General features: G+C 40.1%; 1 protein-coding gene across 1 annotated transcript in view; it reads left to right on the plus strand.

Moving 5' to 3' along the window:
- Window positions 1-16337, plus strand: part of notch1b (notch receptor 1b) — a 56158-nt gene extending 39821 nt beyond the window's left edge. The window contains exons 22-34 of the mRNA XM_032578771.1: window positions 1063-1195; window positions 2340-2597; window positions 3138-3250; window positions 4378-4949; window positions 5892-6326; window positions 7145-7293; window positions 9838-10051; window positions 10252-10342; window positions 10840-11002; window positions 11997-12295; window positions 13347-13494; window positions 14101-14198; window positions 14993-16337. Coding sequence (XP_032434662.1) covers window positions 1063-1195; window positions 2340-2597; window positions 3138-3250; window positions 4378-4949; window positions 5892-6326; window positions 7145-7293; window positions 9838-10051; window positions 10252-10342; window positions 10840-11002; window positions 11997-12295; window positions 13347-13494; window positions 14101-14198; window positions 14993-16285 — 3966 coding nt within the window. The 3' untranslated portion in view covers window positions 16286-16337. The remainder of the gene's footprint in view (window positions 1-1062; window positions 1196-2339; window positions 2598-3137; window positions 3251-4377; window positions 4950-5891; window positions 6327-7144; window positions 7294-9837; window positions 10052-10251; window positions 10343-10839; window positions 11003-11996; window positions 12296-13346; window positions 13495-14100; window positions 14199-14992) is intronic.
- The last annotated feature ends 2366 nt before the right edge of the window (window positions 16338-18703 follow it).

Raw genomic sequence — 18703 nt, forward strand, 5'->3', positions numbered from 1 at the left:
AGATGTTCCCTCGTATGTTGCTTGTTCCTGATTTGGCTCAGCTTATGCATATGTGAATGCAAACTGAACTGGAGATTGCTAAGAAAGCAGACTACAGAGCAGGACATTCTTGGTAAATACAAACAAAACAAATTCAAGAGTCTAGTGCTACAGGGAGAAGTGGCTTCTGTTGTTTTATAAAAGACAAAAGAGAAATCTTAGAACCTCTAGAATCTGACGCTACTCCACTTTTGTTTACATTTTGTGAAGAGTTAAATTGCGTTCAGCATCTTCTTCTGAGTTTTTTGTGTTTTTCCTTCTGTGGTTCTTGGTGTAGCGCCACCACAGGCGAGCAGGGGAACTGGTTTTTGATCAGTGCAGTGTGAAAGTGAACCACAGCAGCTGAAAATGTAAGAACTTTTGCCCCTAATCAAACCGAGTCTACCGAACTATCAGGTGTGAAAACACCCAACATGTAGGTGTGGATTATAATTTTGTAAAATTATGCCCAATTTTAACTAGGGGTGCACCGATTTTTAATTTTAGGAGATCTGTGATTGGTCGATTTTTACATGTGCAGCCGATCTTATCCCCTGATTTTTTTTACCTCGGCAAAGTTCTAAAAATCAACTACTGTCCTCTTCTGGTCTGCAGTGAAAGAGTTTTGACCGATAGACTGACCCACCAGGTCATGTCTGCACGTTTATAGTTAACAATAGTTAGTCCACTGTTGCCAATTTCTTCCTATATTGAGGAACATTTCAGACAAAATCAGAGGATCAGGCTTTTTAAAGATCGGTAATCGGCGATGGTCCAGAAAACTGCAATCGGTGCACCCTTAGTTTTCACTGTGTATGGTCTTGATGTTACTGCTAATTTTTGCTGCCTCCTAATAAAGCGTCCAGTTTAATTATAGCAAGTAAACGGCTGAGTTGTGTTATTCTTCCCTGGAGAGGAGACTCTGCTGGCCTTGGCAGGAATGAATGAAGAACAGAAAACAGCAAAGTAAACAAAACCCATCTTTGTTTCATGTAAGACATTGATCAAACTCTCCTTTCTCTTCTTCCTCTCTCTGTCCCCCAGTGCATGCCAGGATACTTGGGGCCCAACTGTTCTGAGGAGATCAATGAGTGTTTCTCCCAACCGTGCCAGAATGGGGGCACCTGCATTGACCTGATCAATACCTACAAATGCTCCTGTCCCCGAGGAACCCAAGGTCAGCAGACCCCACACACACACACTCCTCCCACATCCTTCTGTCTCCACCCGCCTCCCCTTCTGCCCCCTTCCCGTCTCCACGCTTCATTAATTAGGGCTTAACAGCACCCAGGGCATTAAAACTCCCTCCTTCAAGCCTGCCTCCAACTCTTCCTCCACTTGTCAAATTTGCCATTGATTTCTCTCTCCGACATGAAGGGGATTGTGTGTTGTAGGTCAGCTCAAATTGGCAGCCAAGTTGGGAGCGTCCCAAGGCGGCCAACAGGTTTTTAGAGCTGGCTGAGGGAGTTTGTGATTCAGCTCGGCCTTTTTGCAAACATATTTCAGTCTGTGCTTTTGTAAGTGAGGGATCTTAAAAATTAGGACAACTTACTTTGTTGTGTCTAGTCCATAGTCAGATATGATTTTTAAATAGGGCTGCAACTAACGATTATTTTGATCATTAATCAGATAAAAGGATTGACACTTTCTGCAGATTCTTCATCTTTTGTACAATATTAGAGATATATTAAAAGATTCAAATAAACAAATAATTAAATTCCTTTTACAAAAGAGAGATGTAATATTTTAGTGCCTAAAATTAAAAAAAACATAGCATTCCTTTTGTGAACATTTGTTCATTTGTAGCAAAGGATGCATATGCATCAAAAAACTGACATCAAGATGTGAAAAGCTTAGAGCTTTCTGCTTGATTTATCATCAATACAGTGCAGGGCTGATCTGTGGTTTAGTTTAGGATTAATTGATTAATAATTGGATGGCAAAAGGAGATTTTTTTTCACAGAATTTAAACCTGGTACCAAAGCTAAAGCTTTGTCACTTTAGATGCTTTGGGTAGAACATATTTAGAATCAAAGGTCTATTTTTATCATAAATGCAAAATGTATGGATATTTTGTACAATTTTGACTTAATTACTGCTCTTAGTGTGTTCTTCTTTCAGCAAATGACCTTTTATTTGAGTCTGCATACTCCAGTTAACAATTAATCGATTACTAAATTATTTAATCACGATTAATCCTATTAGTTAAGGTTATTAACTTCTAATAGTTAATAACGCTTACAGTAAGCACAGAGCAAGAAACATGACAGAACACACACTGAATGAGTGAAACCTCCCTACTTCTTCCTTCACACCCCTAGGTGTTCACTGCGAAATCAACGTGGACGACTGCAACCCGTCCACCGACCCCGTCACCAAAGAACCCAAGTGCTTCAACATTGGCAGGTGTGTGGACGGCGTGGGAGGCTACCACTGCATCTGCCCCGCGGGGTACGTGGGCGAGCGATGCGAGGGGGACGTCAACGAGTGTCTGTCCAACCCCTGCGACCCGCGAGGCACGCGCAGCTGCACCCAGCTGACCAACAACTACCGCTGCGAGTGTCGCACCGGGTACACAGGTACTCATGTCTGTGGCTGGAGCTCAAACACTGCAAAAACACAGAATCTTACCAAGTTGGTTTATTTCTAGTGCAAATATCTTAGTGCACTTCAAATAAGACAAAACTTAAGTCAGCTGTTTGCTAATATTGATGAAAATGTATAAGTTTTGCTGGCATTTTATAAGGGTCTTGTATAATCTGCCAGTGGAACTAGTAATTTTTTATCAATTTTAAGGAATGATTCACTTAAAAGAAGCTCATATTTCTTGCTGAAAAGTTACTTGTAAGTTTGTTTTGTCTTATTTCAACTGTAATGAGACATTTGCACTAGAAACTAAACTAAAATACTTAAGTAAGATTTTGTGTTTTTGCAGTGAATGATTGTATTTTTGCAGATTAAACACTTCCATTTAGTAGATTTTCATCATCTTGCCCTCATTTTGCTAATGGGCTGAATATACAGACCAAAAGAGTAAACAAGATAGTCGTTTTTTTCTAAATAAAACCTAATAGAAAACTGCTTTTGCCTGACTGTGTGTGTGAATGATCTCTTTGCAGGTCAGCGCTGTGACCAAGTGTTTAATGGCTGTAAGGGTAAACCTTGCCGTAATGGAGGCACCTGTGCTGTAGCCAGTAACACGCCGCATGGCTTCATCTGCAAATGTCCCCCAGTGAGTAAACAAATATGTACCATTAATTTCTAAAGACATATCTTTGACTCGATATACAGTACAGACCAAAAGTTTGGACACACCTTTTAATTCAATGAGTTTCCTTTATTTTCATGACTATTGACATTGTAGATTCACACTGAAGGCATCAAAACTATGAATAACACATGTGGAAATATGCACTAAACAAAAAAGTGTAAAACAACTGAAAATACCCCTTATATTCTAGTTTCTTCAAAGTAGCAACCTTTTGCTGTGGTTACTGCTTTGCACACACTCTGCATTTTCTTGATGAGCTTCAAGAGGTAGTCACCTGAAATGGTTTTCACTTCATAGGTGTGCCCTGTCAGGTTAATAAGTGGGATTTCTTGCCTTATAAATAGTCATGAAAATGAAGAAAACCTATTGAATTAGAAAGGTGTGTCCAAACTTTTGGTCTGTACTGTATATGTGTTCAGTTTAAACACTTTAAATGTCTTCATAGTTGTTACAACAACGAGAACAAATGTTGTTTTTTACCCCAAATTGTTGCTACAGTGTTACTATTTATGCGACTCTTTAAAGCGCAGCTAAACCTTGCCTTCGAGTCGCGAAAGCAGGGTTTACCTGCGCATCCTAACCACTGCACATCTGGGCTGGATGTGAGCGACCAGGAATAAAATGAAGTTTTATTCTCAGCTGTAGAACGTTTAGTAGCTGAAATTAACTCAATGCAGTGTGAAAGCGAACCGCATCAGCTGAAAATGCGTTTTGAAAATTTAACAAAAACAGTTTTAGTCCCCAACTGAACCGGACTGTCTGGTGTGAAAATGTCCTTTATTATGAACACTGATGTTTATGCAGTTATAGAGATATCTCTATAGAGTTATACATAACTCTATAGAAATATAGAGTTATAGAGAAACATCAATATGTTTACCAGAACATATTAATGTTCTGGTAAATGTTATACTGTATATTTACTTTTAATTAGTAATTAGGCTTAAAATATTGTTCCGTTGAAGCTTTTTTTTCTTCAAAAGCTGCAGTACATTCATTACAGACATTGTGTTTCTCTTTAAACTTACTTCTCATTTAAAATTTTTTACCATTAACTCAATATTCATTTCTGTGTTTCTTAAATAAAGGGTTTCACTGGCTCCAGCTGTGAATATGACTCTCAGGCCTGCGGCAGCCTCCATTGTCGCAACGGGGGCACCTGCATCTCTGGCCACAACAGTCCGAAGTGTTTGTGTCTGCCGTCGTTCACCGGGCCTGAGTGTCAGTACCCCACCGACAGCCTCTGCAACTCCAGCCCCTGCTACAATGGCGGCACGTGTGAATACGCCGCCGAGGCTCCGTTCTACCGCTGCGTCTGCCCCTCCAACTTCAACGGCTTCCGCTGCCACATTTTGGACTACGGCTTCCGCGGAGGCTTCGGCCAAACCATCCCGCCGCCGACGGACTACGAGGTGGCCTGCAGCATCCCAGAGTGCGAGGAGCTGAAGCACAACAAGTTCTGTGACGCGCGCTGCAACAACCACACGTGCGGCTGGGACAACGGTGACTGCTCGCTCAACTTCGACGACCCGTGGAAGAACTGCTCAGCCGCGCTGCAGTGCTGGCGATACTTCAACAACGGGAAATGCGACTCGCAGTGTGACAATGCCGGATGTCTCTACGACGGCTTTGACTGCCAGACTTTGGAGGGACAGTGCAAGTAAGCCACTTTTCTCTAATTGTACCAATAGAAATGTTTCACAGATTTTATTTTATTATTATTTATTTATTTGTTTTTTTAAGCAACTTTTTTTTAAGGAAATGTATTTAACATCATTAGTGTGGTAGGCCACACTAATGAAAAATAAATAAATAAATCAAATCAAATCTGTGAAACGTCTCTATGAAACAGATTTGATGATTTTAGATTGTACGTTGAATTTTCTACAAGAAGGTGAAATTTAAGGAAAAACTAGTGTCTATTAGCAGCTAAACCTACAACTTCAGCTGCTGCTAACGACTATTTTAGTTATCGATTAATCTTTTTATCCAAATAATCTATTATTCTGACAATTAATTGATTAATCGGAAAAAGCAATTTGCACGTTGTGTTGATTTTTTTTTTTAAATTAAGTTTGTTTTATACAACAGTAGGAATGTGTTAAAACATGAAAATTTTACTTTTTAAAATAAGAGAATAAATATTTATTGCCTAAGATACAATAACAGCATTTCTTTAGTGTATGCTTGATCATTTGTAGCAAAGGTTGCATCTACAGCTAGAAAATACTTCTAACATCAACATGTAAAAAGCTCAGGCCCTTCTGCTTGACTGACATAATGTGTTGATTATTTATTTAGATTAACCAGTCAATAATTGGATAGCAAAATCTGCTTTATCAGAAATTTGAATAGGAGTTTTGAGGAGAACATATTTATTGTCAAGATTTTTTTGTTTTCATCTTAAATGAAAAATATATGTGCTTTTTTTTAACGGTTTTGGCTTAATTACTGCTCTGAGTAAGTTGTATTTTCAGAAAACAGAGTCAGTTATCAATGAATCAATTACTAAATTAGTTGACAATTACTTCAAAAATCGATTAATCACGATTAATCAACCCAAATGAAATCCTTAATGCTAATGCTAATGTTTGTCCTCCAGTCCTTTGTATGACCAGTACTGCAAGGACCACTACGCTGACGGCCACTGTGACCAGGGTTGCAACAATGCAGAGTGCGAGTGGGACGGCTTGGACTGCGCCAACAACATGCCTGAGAAGCTCGCCGTGGGCCAGCTGGTCGTGGTCGTCCACATCACCCCCAATCATCTCCTCAACAACTCCTTCGGCTTCCTGCGCGAGCTGAGCCGCGTCCTCCGAACCAACGTCATATTCAGGAAGGACACAAAGGGGGAGATGATGGTCTACCCGTACTACGGAAACGAACACGAGCTCAAGAAGTACAACGTCAAGCGTTCGGTGGACTCTTTGTCTGAGATTCCTGACAAGGTGCTGAATGTGATGAAGAGGAGTCTGTATGACGTGGCAGGCAGCGGCATGAGAGCCAGGAGGGAGCTTGATCATGTGCAAGTTAAAGGGTGAGAAAACAACTGTATCTCACTTAGAAGTTAAACTTTTTTCTAACAGTTTTTAACATTTTGGAGCATGAAAAAGTACTTTTTATATATTTTAGCCTGTTATTCATCCATTCAATCCATTTTAAGGGGACCTATTATAAAAAAAACCCCACATTGTGCATGTTTTTATACCATTTGGGTGTCTGCTACTTCTAAAAACATTACAAGCACCTAGAAAAGCATCAAGCCATTTTTTGGAAATAAATTAATGTTTGTTAATTGTTAAGTCATATTGGATGGGCACTACACCATTACCTATCAAACTAACCCAACCTGAGCTCCAGCATGTTTGGTCAGCTGGTTTTACCGCTGTACAACGGCTCCTGGAAAAAACAAGTGTTTTGTTGTTGACTTATCATTTAGAAACCAGTTGCCGCATTCTTGTTGGTTGTGCAGGAGGCTCCATTTTTGCTTTTCAAAGATGTATGGTTGTACATTTGTGCATCTGTTTGCAGCTAATTCCTTCTACAAGTGTAAATGTTGAGTTGGGGGGGTGTGTGGCCAGCAGCAGCTTATTTGGATTTAAAGTGACAAGAGGCCCTAAAACAGCTCATACTGAAAGGAGCTCAAAATAGGCAGAAGTGATCAGACTAAAATCTCATTAACTAAGAATAATTCTGTTCAAAAATTGTAATGAACATGTTGTGTAAAGCCCACTGACCCATCCTAATCTGTTCAAAAGAATCATAATGGGTCAACGTTAAATTACATTTGGTCCGTTAACTTTGGCCCACACAAATTGTGAAGACTTATTTCTCTGTTTTCTGTTTGTCCTGAAGATCAATCGTCCACTTGGAGATGGACAACCGTCAGTGCTTCCAGCAGTCCAACGAGTGTTTCCAGAGCTCCGATGACGCCGCTGCTTTCCTCGGAGCATTGGAGTCCAGCGGCAAACTGGACGTTCCCTTTACTATTGAAGCTGTTTACAGTGAGTATTATTCACTGAAATCTCTGGTCTATTGCTACAAGATCGCAGGCATTTTTGTTTAGTAGGTGAAATTTCAAGAATTTCTTTTCAAAATGACATCTGGGACTATTGTAAGCAGAGATAAAAAGAAGCCTGTTTGCCAAAGGCCACCTTTGAATATGGGAAAGACTAAAGTACATACAATTCATCTAAGGCAGGAAATGGATCTTAGAAAATAGCCTCTGGCTGAAATACCAAATGTAGCATTTCTACAGTCAGAGAAGTAACTAGAAACAGTAAAAACTGTGACACAAAAACACAACTCTACCTCATCTGGATCAAATCGCTCATGCTACTGCAGTAGAGGTTGTGCTTATTTTAATTACTTTTACATGTTTTTATCAAATGTCCCAATAATGTAAGCAAACAATCAGAAAGCCTTTTGCCAAGTATTTTTTCAACACAGTAAAGGAATATATAGAGAAAGAGAGATTTAGATTTAAAATAATTTTATTACAATTTTCTTTCTTCTTTTGGTCTGTGGAAGGGGATTATTTTGACAATATTATAATTATAGAGTTTTAGAAAAACTCTAGTTTTAAAATCCCCTTAAACTTGCAGAAAATGGTACAAAATATGTAAAAAAACGATAAATGTAAAAAAAAAATTCAATAATTATTACATTAATTTAGCATAAATGCTGCCTCATATCTCCTGATTTTAATTTGCAATACATTTTGTAGTGGAAAATTTTATCAGGTAATTTATTATGACTATATTCATCTGATGTTGAATATATTACTAGAGAAAATCTTCTTCAACAATCCCCTCTTTTTATGAGGAAAACAAGCAATATTTTTCTATTAATCCCATCAAACTTTATTTAATCTCCACAGTTTAGGTTTGTTGCAGCAGCAGAGCTGCTGGACAGTTCCTTCAGCCTTTTTCTGGTCAGAAACTTTTCAATTTCTAGATTGAGTAGCAAAGCAACTTGATACATTTAACCGGCAAATTATGTTTTCCTGAACTTCCCCTCTGTGGGACAATAAAGGCTATTTCTATCTTCTATCTTCGTCATTTTTTCTTATGTTTTATAATAATTATTAAAAAACAGACTACATTAGTAAAAGAAAATGTAGTCTGCAGTTCCCACTTTGAAAAACACCAAAGATGTCCTGGATTGTAAGAAAAATAAAGACACTGATTTGCAAACTGTTTAGTACTTTTGTTCTAGTTTTTAGTGCAAATATCTTAGTACACTTGAAAACTAACTTTGCAACAATATATAGAAGCTTGATTTTAGTAAATAACTAGTTAATATTGATGAAGAAATACTAGTTCCATTGCCACATTATTTCACTTATAATATGGGAAAAATATCTTGTTTAATGTCAGTGAAATAATCTGCCAATGGAACCAGAACTTTTTCATTTATTTTAAGAAATAATTGACTCAAAACAAACTCCTGTATCTTGCTGAAAAGCCACTTCTGAGTTAGTTTTGTCTTATTTCAAGTGTACTAAGATATTTTCACTACAAACTAGAATAAAAATATTAGGTAAGATTTTGTGTTTCCGCAGTGTGGGATTAATATGACGTGTATTAAGTTAGAAAAAACATGAAAAGTGAGTAAAATTGTGCATAAAGCAGAAATAGATTTAGAAACACAGGCTTTATGCTAACAGGATCGGCAGCGGCCTGCGGCCAGATTCTCCCCGCAGAACTCTTTGATTGTGTATTTGTTATGCAGTAGTGAACAAATGCAATAGTGAACCTCATGGTCGAATCAATCAATCTCTTCCTCTGTGTGCAAATCCAATGGCTTCAGGCTCCAAAATGGTTAATTGCAGCAAATCAACTCATCCACACCCCCTTCGCTCACTTCATAAGGGCGTCTCTGGCTTCCTCTTTCTCAGACATGTGCACCTATACGTCCTCTGACAGCGAACTCACACACACACACACACGCACACCCCCCCCCCCACACACACACACACACACACACGCCTTATCCCACATGGCGAAGGGCTGCTGCAACCTTCACCTCGCTGAATGTAATACCAGGACTTAATGTATCTCTGAGGGTTTAGGTTGGGGGAGTTTATCATTTCAAAATCGTTAGTGAAAAAAAAAAAGAAAAGGAAAAATTGATCGGGAGTGTGCTAGAAGTTGGGAGTCTTTGTTATCTCGAAAATCCTAATAAATCCTTCGTCTTTACAGCTTAAAGCGCGTGCAGTAATTTGAAGTTCATTAATCCCCTCCCTCTTTTTTTCTCTTAAAGAAGAAATGGTAAAGTTGTCTCTTGGTACCCTGAGTTGAAAAGGGAGAGAGGAGGTGGTGATGCTCTTTTCTTCCCTATTTTCTTTTTTATCACGCCCCATCCCGTTTTTTTTTTTTTTGATGAAAAGTGGTTAGCTATTCTGATTATTACTGAATAGATAGAAGCTAGCTTTACAAGCAGCGAGGATCGTCAGTCGGTCCCTGGCTCTGGGTGCAATTTGGAGCGACGAAGAGCCGGACAGTCAGGACCTTCACTCTTGACGATGTCGCCCCATTTCCTGACAGGTGGCGTTGACCTGCAGCCGTCCGACGGACTCTACGCCATGTATTTGGTGCTGGGCGGCGTCGGGATACTGGCCTTCCTGGGAGTGGGAATGGTGGCAGCCCGAAAGCGGCGCCACGAGCACGGGCGCCTCTGGCTTCCTGAGGGTTTCAAGACCACAGAGACCAGCAAGAAGAAGAGACGGGAGCCCGTCGGAGAGGACTCAGTCGGACTGAAGTGAGTTCGTCCTGTTTTGGACGTTCATATTTGGACAATTTTGAATTTTACAATGATCATAAGTGAGTCTGAGACAACTTAGACGATCATTAACCTCATCTGATAGAGAGGTGGGGTAGGAATTTAATCAGTGGTTTGTTGTTTTTGGCTTAAAAGCAGCAGATTAAGTGGATTTATCCTGAATTTCTGCGTTCACACAGGCCACTGAAAAACACCTCTGATATTTCTCTGATGGACGACAACCCGAACGAATGGGGAGAGGACGAACCTGCGGATGTGAAACGCTTCAAAGTAAGAAAATATTCATAAACTCTTAAGTTGTTTAATATTTAAAAAAAAAAAAAAAAGAAATATTCTTAATTGTCCCGCAATGGGGAAAATGACAGAATATGAAAATATATAGAAAAACAAAAAAAATGAATAAGAGCAAAAAATTCAACATGTAGTTATAAAAAAACATCATCCAATCAAGAGGAATTTGCAGCTGAATTGGTTCATTTAAAAAATGTGCATGCCTTTTTGAGCACTAAAAAAATATTTACAGTTAGTGACAATAAAAAGCTAAATAAAGTTGCACAGAAACCACCAGGGATGTAAGCAGTTACTGGGTTTGTTGGGAGCAGTGGTGGTTATGGTATGCTACAATTTCCCAAAGAAATATCTGGAAATGTTGAATCCACTAAAATAAAATGTACAATATTAAATTTTATCATGTGCTTGTAGGAAAACTTCAACATTTTGCTTCTTTCTTTAATTTTAACTCCTGCTGCGTGTGATTTTTTTTGCAGCTTGACGAGCAGGCGGTGCTGGACGCCGACGACCAGACGGACCACCGCCAGTGGACCCAGCAACACCTGGACGCCGCTGATCTGCGCATCCCCTCCATCGCTCCCACTCCCCCTCAGGGGGAGATCGAAAACGACTGCATGGATGTCAACGTGCGAGGGCCAGGTAGTCAACACTGTATTTACATAATCAGTCTGTCGTATTTGTGATTTGGGAGGAAAAACTAATCAAAATTAGTTAAATAACATCCTCATTACATATTTTTATTTGGTTATCTTGTAAAATCCAGACATTAAATGTATGAATTGTCTCCCTTAGTAACAAAAGAATGACATGTTTTCTAAATCCTGTGAAACTGTCAAAGTTTTGACTGATTTTATGGGTTCACAAGGTAAAAAATGAGCAGAAATTTCTGAGCAGATTCTTAGTGTGTGTGTGGGTGTGTGTGTGTAATTGTGTGTGAAAGAGCTGCTGAAGCCCCGCCATGTCCTCAGGGTAAAGGATCTTCTTCAAAGCAGCCAGCTGGAAACCGAGCGCCTCGGGGAAAACACTGATTCCTGATCAGATTAATCATTTGACCAGTAATGGGACTCAGTTTTTATCTGTATTCAACATTATAATAACCAACAAGGGCATCAAATGCAAAAAAAAGAAAAGAAATCTACCAGAATCCCTGAAGGATTCCTCAAAAAAAATCAAAGTAGTTCATTTAACAACTCGAGAGCTCACTTTTTCCCTCCGTCATGGATCGATGCACTCGAATCGACCAAATCTGTGAGATCTCGGGCTCGCTTTTCTTTTGAAGAGGAGAAAACCTTTCCAAGTCATCTGCCTGAGCTGCCTCTCTCGGTTAGAAGCTTGGTTTTATTGGAGCAGTCTGGCTTCAGCAAACCCCCAAAGCTCTGCTTTCCTTCTGAGGCTCCTGTGCTGGCGCCTGCATCAGAATCCGCTCTTGAAAGAAAAAGCAATGATGATTCAACACAGGCATAAGCGTCAAATCCACATTCGATTTGTTTGTTGCTTTGTTTTGATCTGCTCAGGGCTTTGAAGTGGAGCACTCCTGTTTTTCTCTTGCACTCACTTGGCCCATTTCAGAGTTGTGCTGACCGTGCAAATACAGGTTCAGCCATTCATGCCTTTCTGCTTCCTCTCCCCTCAGATGGGTTCACCCCACTGATGATCGCATCCTGCAGCGGAGGAGGATTGGAAACGGGCAACAGTGAGGAAGAGGAGGACGCCTCTGCCAATGTCATCAACGACTTCATCTACCAGGGCGCTAACCTGCACAACCAGACCGACCGTACCGGCGAGACGGCTCTTCACCTGGCGGCTCGGTACGCCCGCTCTGACGCTGCCAAACGGCTGCTGGAGGCCAGTGCCGACGCCAACATCCAGGACAACATGGGCCGGACGCCGCTGCACGCCGCTGTGGCCGCCGACGCCCAGGGAGTCTTTCAGGTACGCCGTTTGTCTGCATCAGCAATTTAAGAGAGAAAAAAATTCAAATTGTGTTTGACTACGGTCATTTTTATACACTGCAAAAACACATAATCGTCCTTTTGTTATTAGTGAAATAATCTGCCAATGGAATAAAAACTTTTTTAATCAATATTAAGGAATTATGGGCTTAAATCAAGCTCCTGTAGCTTGCTGAAAAGTTACTGTACTTCTAACTTAGTTTTTTCTTCTTTTAAGTGTAATAAAATATTTGCACTGGAAAATAGAACAACATTATATATAATAGATTTTGTGTTTTTGCACTGTATTCTCTTATAATAGGAACGAAGGATGTTGGAAACTACTTAAAGGAGATATATAATGCAAAATTCCATTTGGGTGTGAACTGCTTCTAAAAACAGCCCAAGCAATAAAAAAAAACTACCCAGCCACTTTTTGACAGTAAGATAATATGTTTTGGTGTCTGGAAAAGGAGCCATTTCAAAAACCCTCCAGATATAATTTCACAAACCTGCTGGAACGGCGCCTAGCAACTCCAGCAAAGCCTAGCCTGTTACCTAGCAACCCGATTGGAGCACCAACCTGTCACCTAGCAACCCAAGCTGAGCTCCAGCATGTTTGGTCAGCTGGTTTTACTGCTGTATGCTATACAATGGCTGCTGGAAAAGACAAGGGTTTTGATGTTGACTTAGCATTTAGAAACCACTTGCTGCATTCTTGTTGGTTGTGCAGGAGGCTCTACTAATGCTTTTCAAAGAGGTATGGTTCTATGATAGCTCATCTGTTTGCAGCTATTTTCATGTGTGAGTGTAAATGTTGAGTTGGGGGGCGTGGCCATCAGCAGCTTATTTGTACTAAAAATGATAAGAGGCTCTAAAATTCTAAAGCTCAGTCAGAAAGGAGCTCAGTACTGAGCAGATAAAATCTCATTATCTAAGAATGATTTTGTGCAAAAAAATTTAATTAACATCTCTTTTTAGGCCATTGAGCCATTCTAACCTGGTGAAGGAAGCATAACAGGTCACCTTTAATCTGCTTTGTGTCCCTTTAGATTCTGATCAGGAACCGCGCCACAGATCTGGACGCCCGCATGCATGATGGCACCACACCCCTGATCTTAGCTGCCAGGCTGGCAGTGGAGGGCATGGTGGAGGAGCTCATCAACTGTCACGCAGATGTGAATGCCATCGACGACTTTGGTAAAAAAAAAAAAAAATCAATAAATCAATAACTACAGTACATATATTGTGATAGATAGATGATCAAAATCAATATATAAAAGTCTGATTGAAAATTCAATATTCATTATATAGAATATTTGCTGAACTCTGATCCAGAACCGCACGGCATTCTGGGAGATGTAGGCAGAGTAAAGACTTTAGCTGCTCAAAATCTCATGTTGGTGGAAACAACTGACTGACTCATTATTTGGTTACCTAGCAACACACTTGTCTTTTGGTTACCTAGCAACAGCCTGTTGAGTAATTGGCACTGCAGCAGTTTAAGATTTCACCACTGTGCTTCATAACTGTTTAATACAAAAACAACGGCGTTGAGTGAAAACTGTGAATATAACTGGAAAAGTCGCCTCTCCAGTTTGGCAGTATTTCAGATAGAAAAAAACTAATCAATAATTAGCAATATCGACTGATATGAAACGCTTATATTGCTATAAGTTTTTCAGCCATACTGTCCAGCTCTGGAGAGGTACCAGAGTAAAGGATTTTATCTGGAAAAGTCAAGAGTGTTTAGGTCCGTTTGCTCTCAACGGTTGAATAACTCTTTTTTTTTTTAAATCTTTTCAGGTAAATCAGCTCTACACTGGGCTGCAGCAGTAAATAATGTAGAGGCTGCTATTGTTCTACTAAAGAATGGAGCCAACAAGGACATGCAGAACAACAAGGTTAAAAAATATTTAAACTCCTTCTCTTAATGTTTGCTATTGACCCTTTCCATCACCGTATCACTCAAGGCGCCATGAGGGATGTAGGAAGTGACAGACAGATTGAACAGGGCGACTGAGATTTATCCAAGTTGTTTTTTCTTGTTCGAGTCGAGCTAATTTGTCTGTGAACGTAACACACCTGGTTGGGGCTCATAGATGGTGGTATTTACAAAAGTTGGACCCGTACCTCCTCCCTCCTGACGTTTTGATGAAATTGACAACTTTGCCTGAATTCACACCACATGATTTATAAACTGCATTTCCCCTTAAACCGGAGCAGGATTAAAAATGTACTAAAGTCTAGATGCTTACCAGCTTTCTCTGTACATGCTAGGCTAAGTAATTGTGGGGTAATTTTTCCATGGTTACTAATGACTAAACGCTTACCTTCTCCATAAAGAATTATCATACTTACTTATATAGTATATGAACATTAGACTTCTTACGTTGTAAAATCCATGCAAATCCACACTAGCTAACAATTATTATGATTGACAGCTGCTATCCATCGCTGCCATATCTTTCCTCATTAAAAGTTTTACAATAAAATGACAACTTCACTTTAAAAATGTGCGTTCGGCTGCACAAACAGACAAGGACGCAAACCAAACTTAACTAAATAGAAGCAATATTAGGGAGCGCACAGGTTTTTTTTGACGACCGTCATGGCAGAGTGGGCTAAAGGCTCAATAGAACAGTATTTTTTCAGCGGCTATTGTCTCATTTAACACGTTGTCTCCTTCATGCTTCAGGAGGAAACTCCTCTGTTCCTGGCTGCCAGAGAAGGAAGCTATGAAACTGCCAAGGTCTTACTGGAACATTTCTCGAATAGAGAAATTACGGACCACATGGACCGGCTCCCCAGGGACATCGCACAGGAGCGGATGCACCATGACATCGTGAGGCTGCTGGACGAGTACAACCTGGTACGAAGCCCCCCCATGCACGGCGGCTCCCTGAGCAGCGCCCTGTCCTCCCCGCTCTGCTCACCCAGCGGCTTTCTGGGCGGCATGAAGCAGCCGCAGCCTCAAAGTCAAGGCCAGGGGAAGAAAACCCGCAAGCCCAGTCATAAAGGGATTTGCTGCAAAGACGGCAAAGACATGAAGGTGAAGAAGAAGAACTCTCAGGACGGGAAGTCTGGGACTCTCCTGGACAGCTCGGCTGTCCTATCGCCCGTAGACTCGCTGGAGTCTCCTCACGGTTACGTTTCTGACGTGGCGTCGCCGCCAATGATGACCTCCCCGTTCCAGCAGTCGCCGTCCGTGTCTCTGAACCACCTGCAGGGCATGGCGGACCCCCACCTGGCCGTGAACCACATGGTGATGCCCAACAAGCAGGAGCTGGCCCGGATGCAGTTCGACCCGCTGCCTCCCCGCCTCACCCACCTGCCGGTGTCCGGCTCGGCCGCACAAGGCGCCATGGGCGGCCAGTGCGACTGGCTGGCCAGGATGCACAGCGGCATGAGCCAGGCGGGGCAGTTCAACCCTCTGAGAGCGCCCCCCGGAGGCCAAAGCGGCCTTCACCAGGGGATGATCGCATCGCCGCTTCACAACGGCCACCCCAACTCCAGCCTGTCACAGATGATGACCTACCAGGGCCTGCAGAACAGCCGACTGGGCCCGCAGACCCACATGATGCAGCAGATGCAGAACCTGCAGCAGCTGCATCAGCAGCACCAGAACTCTAACCCGACCAGCAGTCAGAACTTCATCAGCGGGGATCTCAGTTCCCCTGAGCTCCAGCAGGGGGCGGCCAACTCCAGCATGCCCATACACACCATCCTCCCTCAGGAGAGCCAGATCATGCCCAGCACCCAGTTCCTAACTCCTCCCTCCCAGCATAGCTACTCCGGCCCGATGGACAATACCCCCAGCCATCAGGTCCAGGTGCCGGACCACCCATTCCTGACCCCGTCACCCGGGTCCCCCGACCAGTGGTCCAGCTCGTCCCCCCACTCCAACATGTCCGACTGGTCAGAGGGTATTTCCAGCCCACCGACGAGCATGCAGTCCCAGATCGGACACATATCAGAACAGTTCAAGTAGGAAGCTGAGAGTCTCCGCACCCCAGAGGATGAGCTGCTGTATATATTTTTTATTTTGTATTAAAAAAAAAGCACTCGAAAAAGGAAATCAAGCAAAACTGTAATCAAGATGTAGGACTTTTATAAATTTTTCTACTAACAGCAACATATGTGCTTCATTTACTGTTATTTGTTTTTTTTATTTATTAAGGTTGTATTTATGTTTATTTCACTGCAAAAACTCTTACCAAGTATTTTTGGTTTAGATTTTAATGCAAATGTCTTATTACACTTGAAATAAGACAAAACTAACTTATAAGTAACTTTTCAGCAAAAAGGAACTTATTTTAAGTTAATAATTTGTATTATTGCTGAAAAATTACAAGTTCCACTGGCAGATTATTTCACTTACAATATGGAAAAAATGTCTAATAATCGGTCAGTGGAACTAGTAATTTTTTTTCAATATTGTTTATTGTTTAGGATCTGAATTAACTAAGCAGCTACTCCTCCTGAGATCCATCATATACAGTAATTTTTTAAAAACGGTATATTTTAAGGAAAGAATGTCCTCTTTATTGCTGTAAAATTACTTCTAAGTTAGTTTTGTCTCATTTCAAGTGTACTAAGATATTTATATTAAATATATATAGTTAGGTTATAGTTAGCTGATATATATTAAATTAAAAATAGTTGGTAATATTTTGTGTTTTTGCAGTGTTCCTGTCGTGGTTTTGGATCATACGCAAGACAGAGAAAGTCCTTTAGAGACACTTCTTTCTTTTAGAGTTTGTTTTCTGCAGCATACACACTGGGTATTTATTTCCCTAAACACTCTTAGCCTTTGTCCTTTTTCTTCTGTTTATATTTTGTATAATCCTGTTTATAATAAAAATTGTGATTAAGCTAGAGCACATTTTAAGTTTCAGTGTTATTTCAGTTTGAAAGTGTGAAGAGATTCCTGTGAAGGCATCCAAAACATCCAGTAAATCGTAGTGACGTTTTGTACATTTCGTTAAATCGACGACGCAGCGATACGCTGTGCCTTTAAAATTCGCATTATTGTGTTTTCTTGTGGTGGGGAGGTGACATGTTGTACGGCCATCTTGGAGATTGGCGGTTAACTAACGCAGGCCTGAGTTGTTGAGAGTCCTGTGGTTTTTGGAGAACTGGCCTGTTGGCCACGATGTTTGTTGTTGTCCAGAGGGAACAGGAAAATTTATTTCCTTCTCCCTCCGATTAGTTTGAGCCTATGGCTGTGTTCTTTCTTCTGTAAATATGCTTTGCATTTCCCTCGTAAGCAAGATTTTGTTTAAGAAATCTTAAGTCTTCAGCATGCATCGAATTGATCCTGCACTGGTCAAAACTCTCTAAAATGTAAAACAGATCAGATTATATATTTTCTATTTTTCTGGCCCAAAGGCACAAATCAATTTGAAGTATACACAAATGAATGAAATATATTGTTAGGTATTGTTTTCACAAAATGAAGAAAAAATACATAAACATTGAGGTTTTATAAATTTATATTTATTTACTGTTCTGTAACACAAAACCTCACTGAGATAACCATTTATGAACGTGCAAAAATGTTTTTTTAAGCACTGCCAACTAAGTTCTCAGTTGTATCCACTTAAATATTATGTGAGATGCACTCTGTTTTGATTTTTGAAATATTATTAGGAAAAAGAATATGTTAGATTGTGGTAGCATTTTGTTTACTTCCTCTGTAAAGTTATCATTCGCATTAAATGTATTTTTGCTGTTTATTTTCATTCTGTATAAAAGTTACCTGCTATAATAAAGGGCACATTAGTGTCTTAATTTCATGAAAACGCCTCTTTTGTTCATTAAAGGCTATATTATCGAATATTTGAGATTAATTGTGTTTTTAAGTAACAGCAAAAATAATTTAAACGTCTTTTAGCCTGTCGCCATCTAGTGGTGGAATTGAGTAACGTTCTTATTTATGCATCACAACGACTACAAGCTAAAACGCTGTAGTCTGAAGTTTATGCCAGCTACAATTAGCTAATCAACAAAATATTTAGCATTGTTCCAACCCATCTTTATTTACAAATATTGTGTAAAGTTAAGATCCTAAAGAGAACTAACTTTAGCACTATTTGCTACATTTTTAAAGTTTCATTTTGCTCTAAATACATGGCAGATAACAAGACTGATTTTTAAAATATTTTATTTTGTTTATTTTATAGAGACAGACACGATAAACACAGATTAAGACAATCTAATATCTGCATCAAAAGTCAGAAATTTGCAGGAAAAAACAAGGAAATTTTCAGATTAATTTCAGAATTTTTTGAGAAAAATAACTTGGATTTTTCTGAGTTTTGAAAGTAGAAAATGTTTGACTTTTAATTATTCTAAAAAAATTTCAACCTCTGAAATTCAGAAATTTCTATGTTTTTTCTAGAAAATT

Source organism: Xiphophorus hellerii, chromosome 12 (assembly GCF_003331165.1).
Source record: "Xiphophorus hellerii strain 12219 chromosome 12, Xiphophorus_hellerii-4.1, whole genome shotgun sequence".
Taxonomy (NCBI): domain Eukaryota; kingdom Metazoa; phylum Chordata; class Actinopteri; order Cyprinodontiformes; family Poeciliidae; genus Xiphophorus; species Xiphophorus hellerii.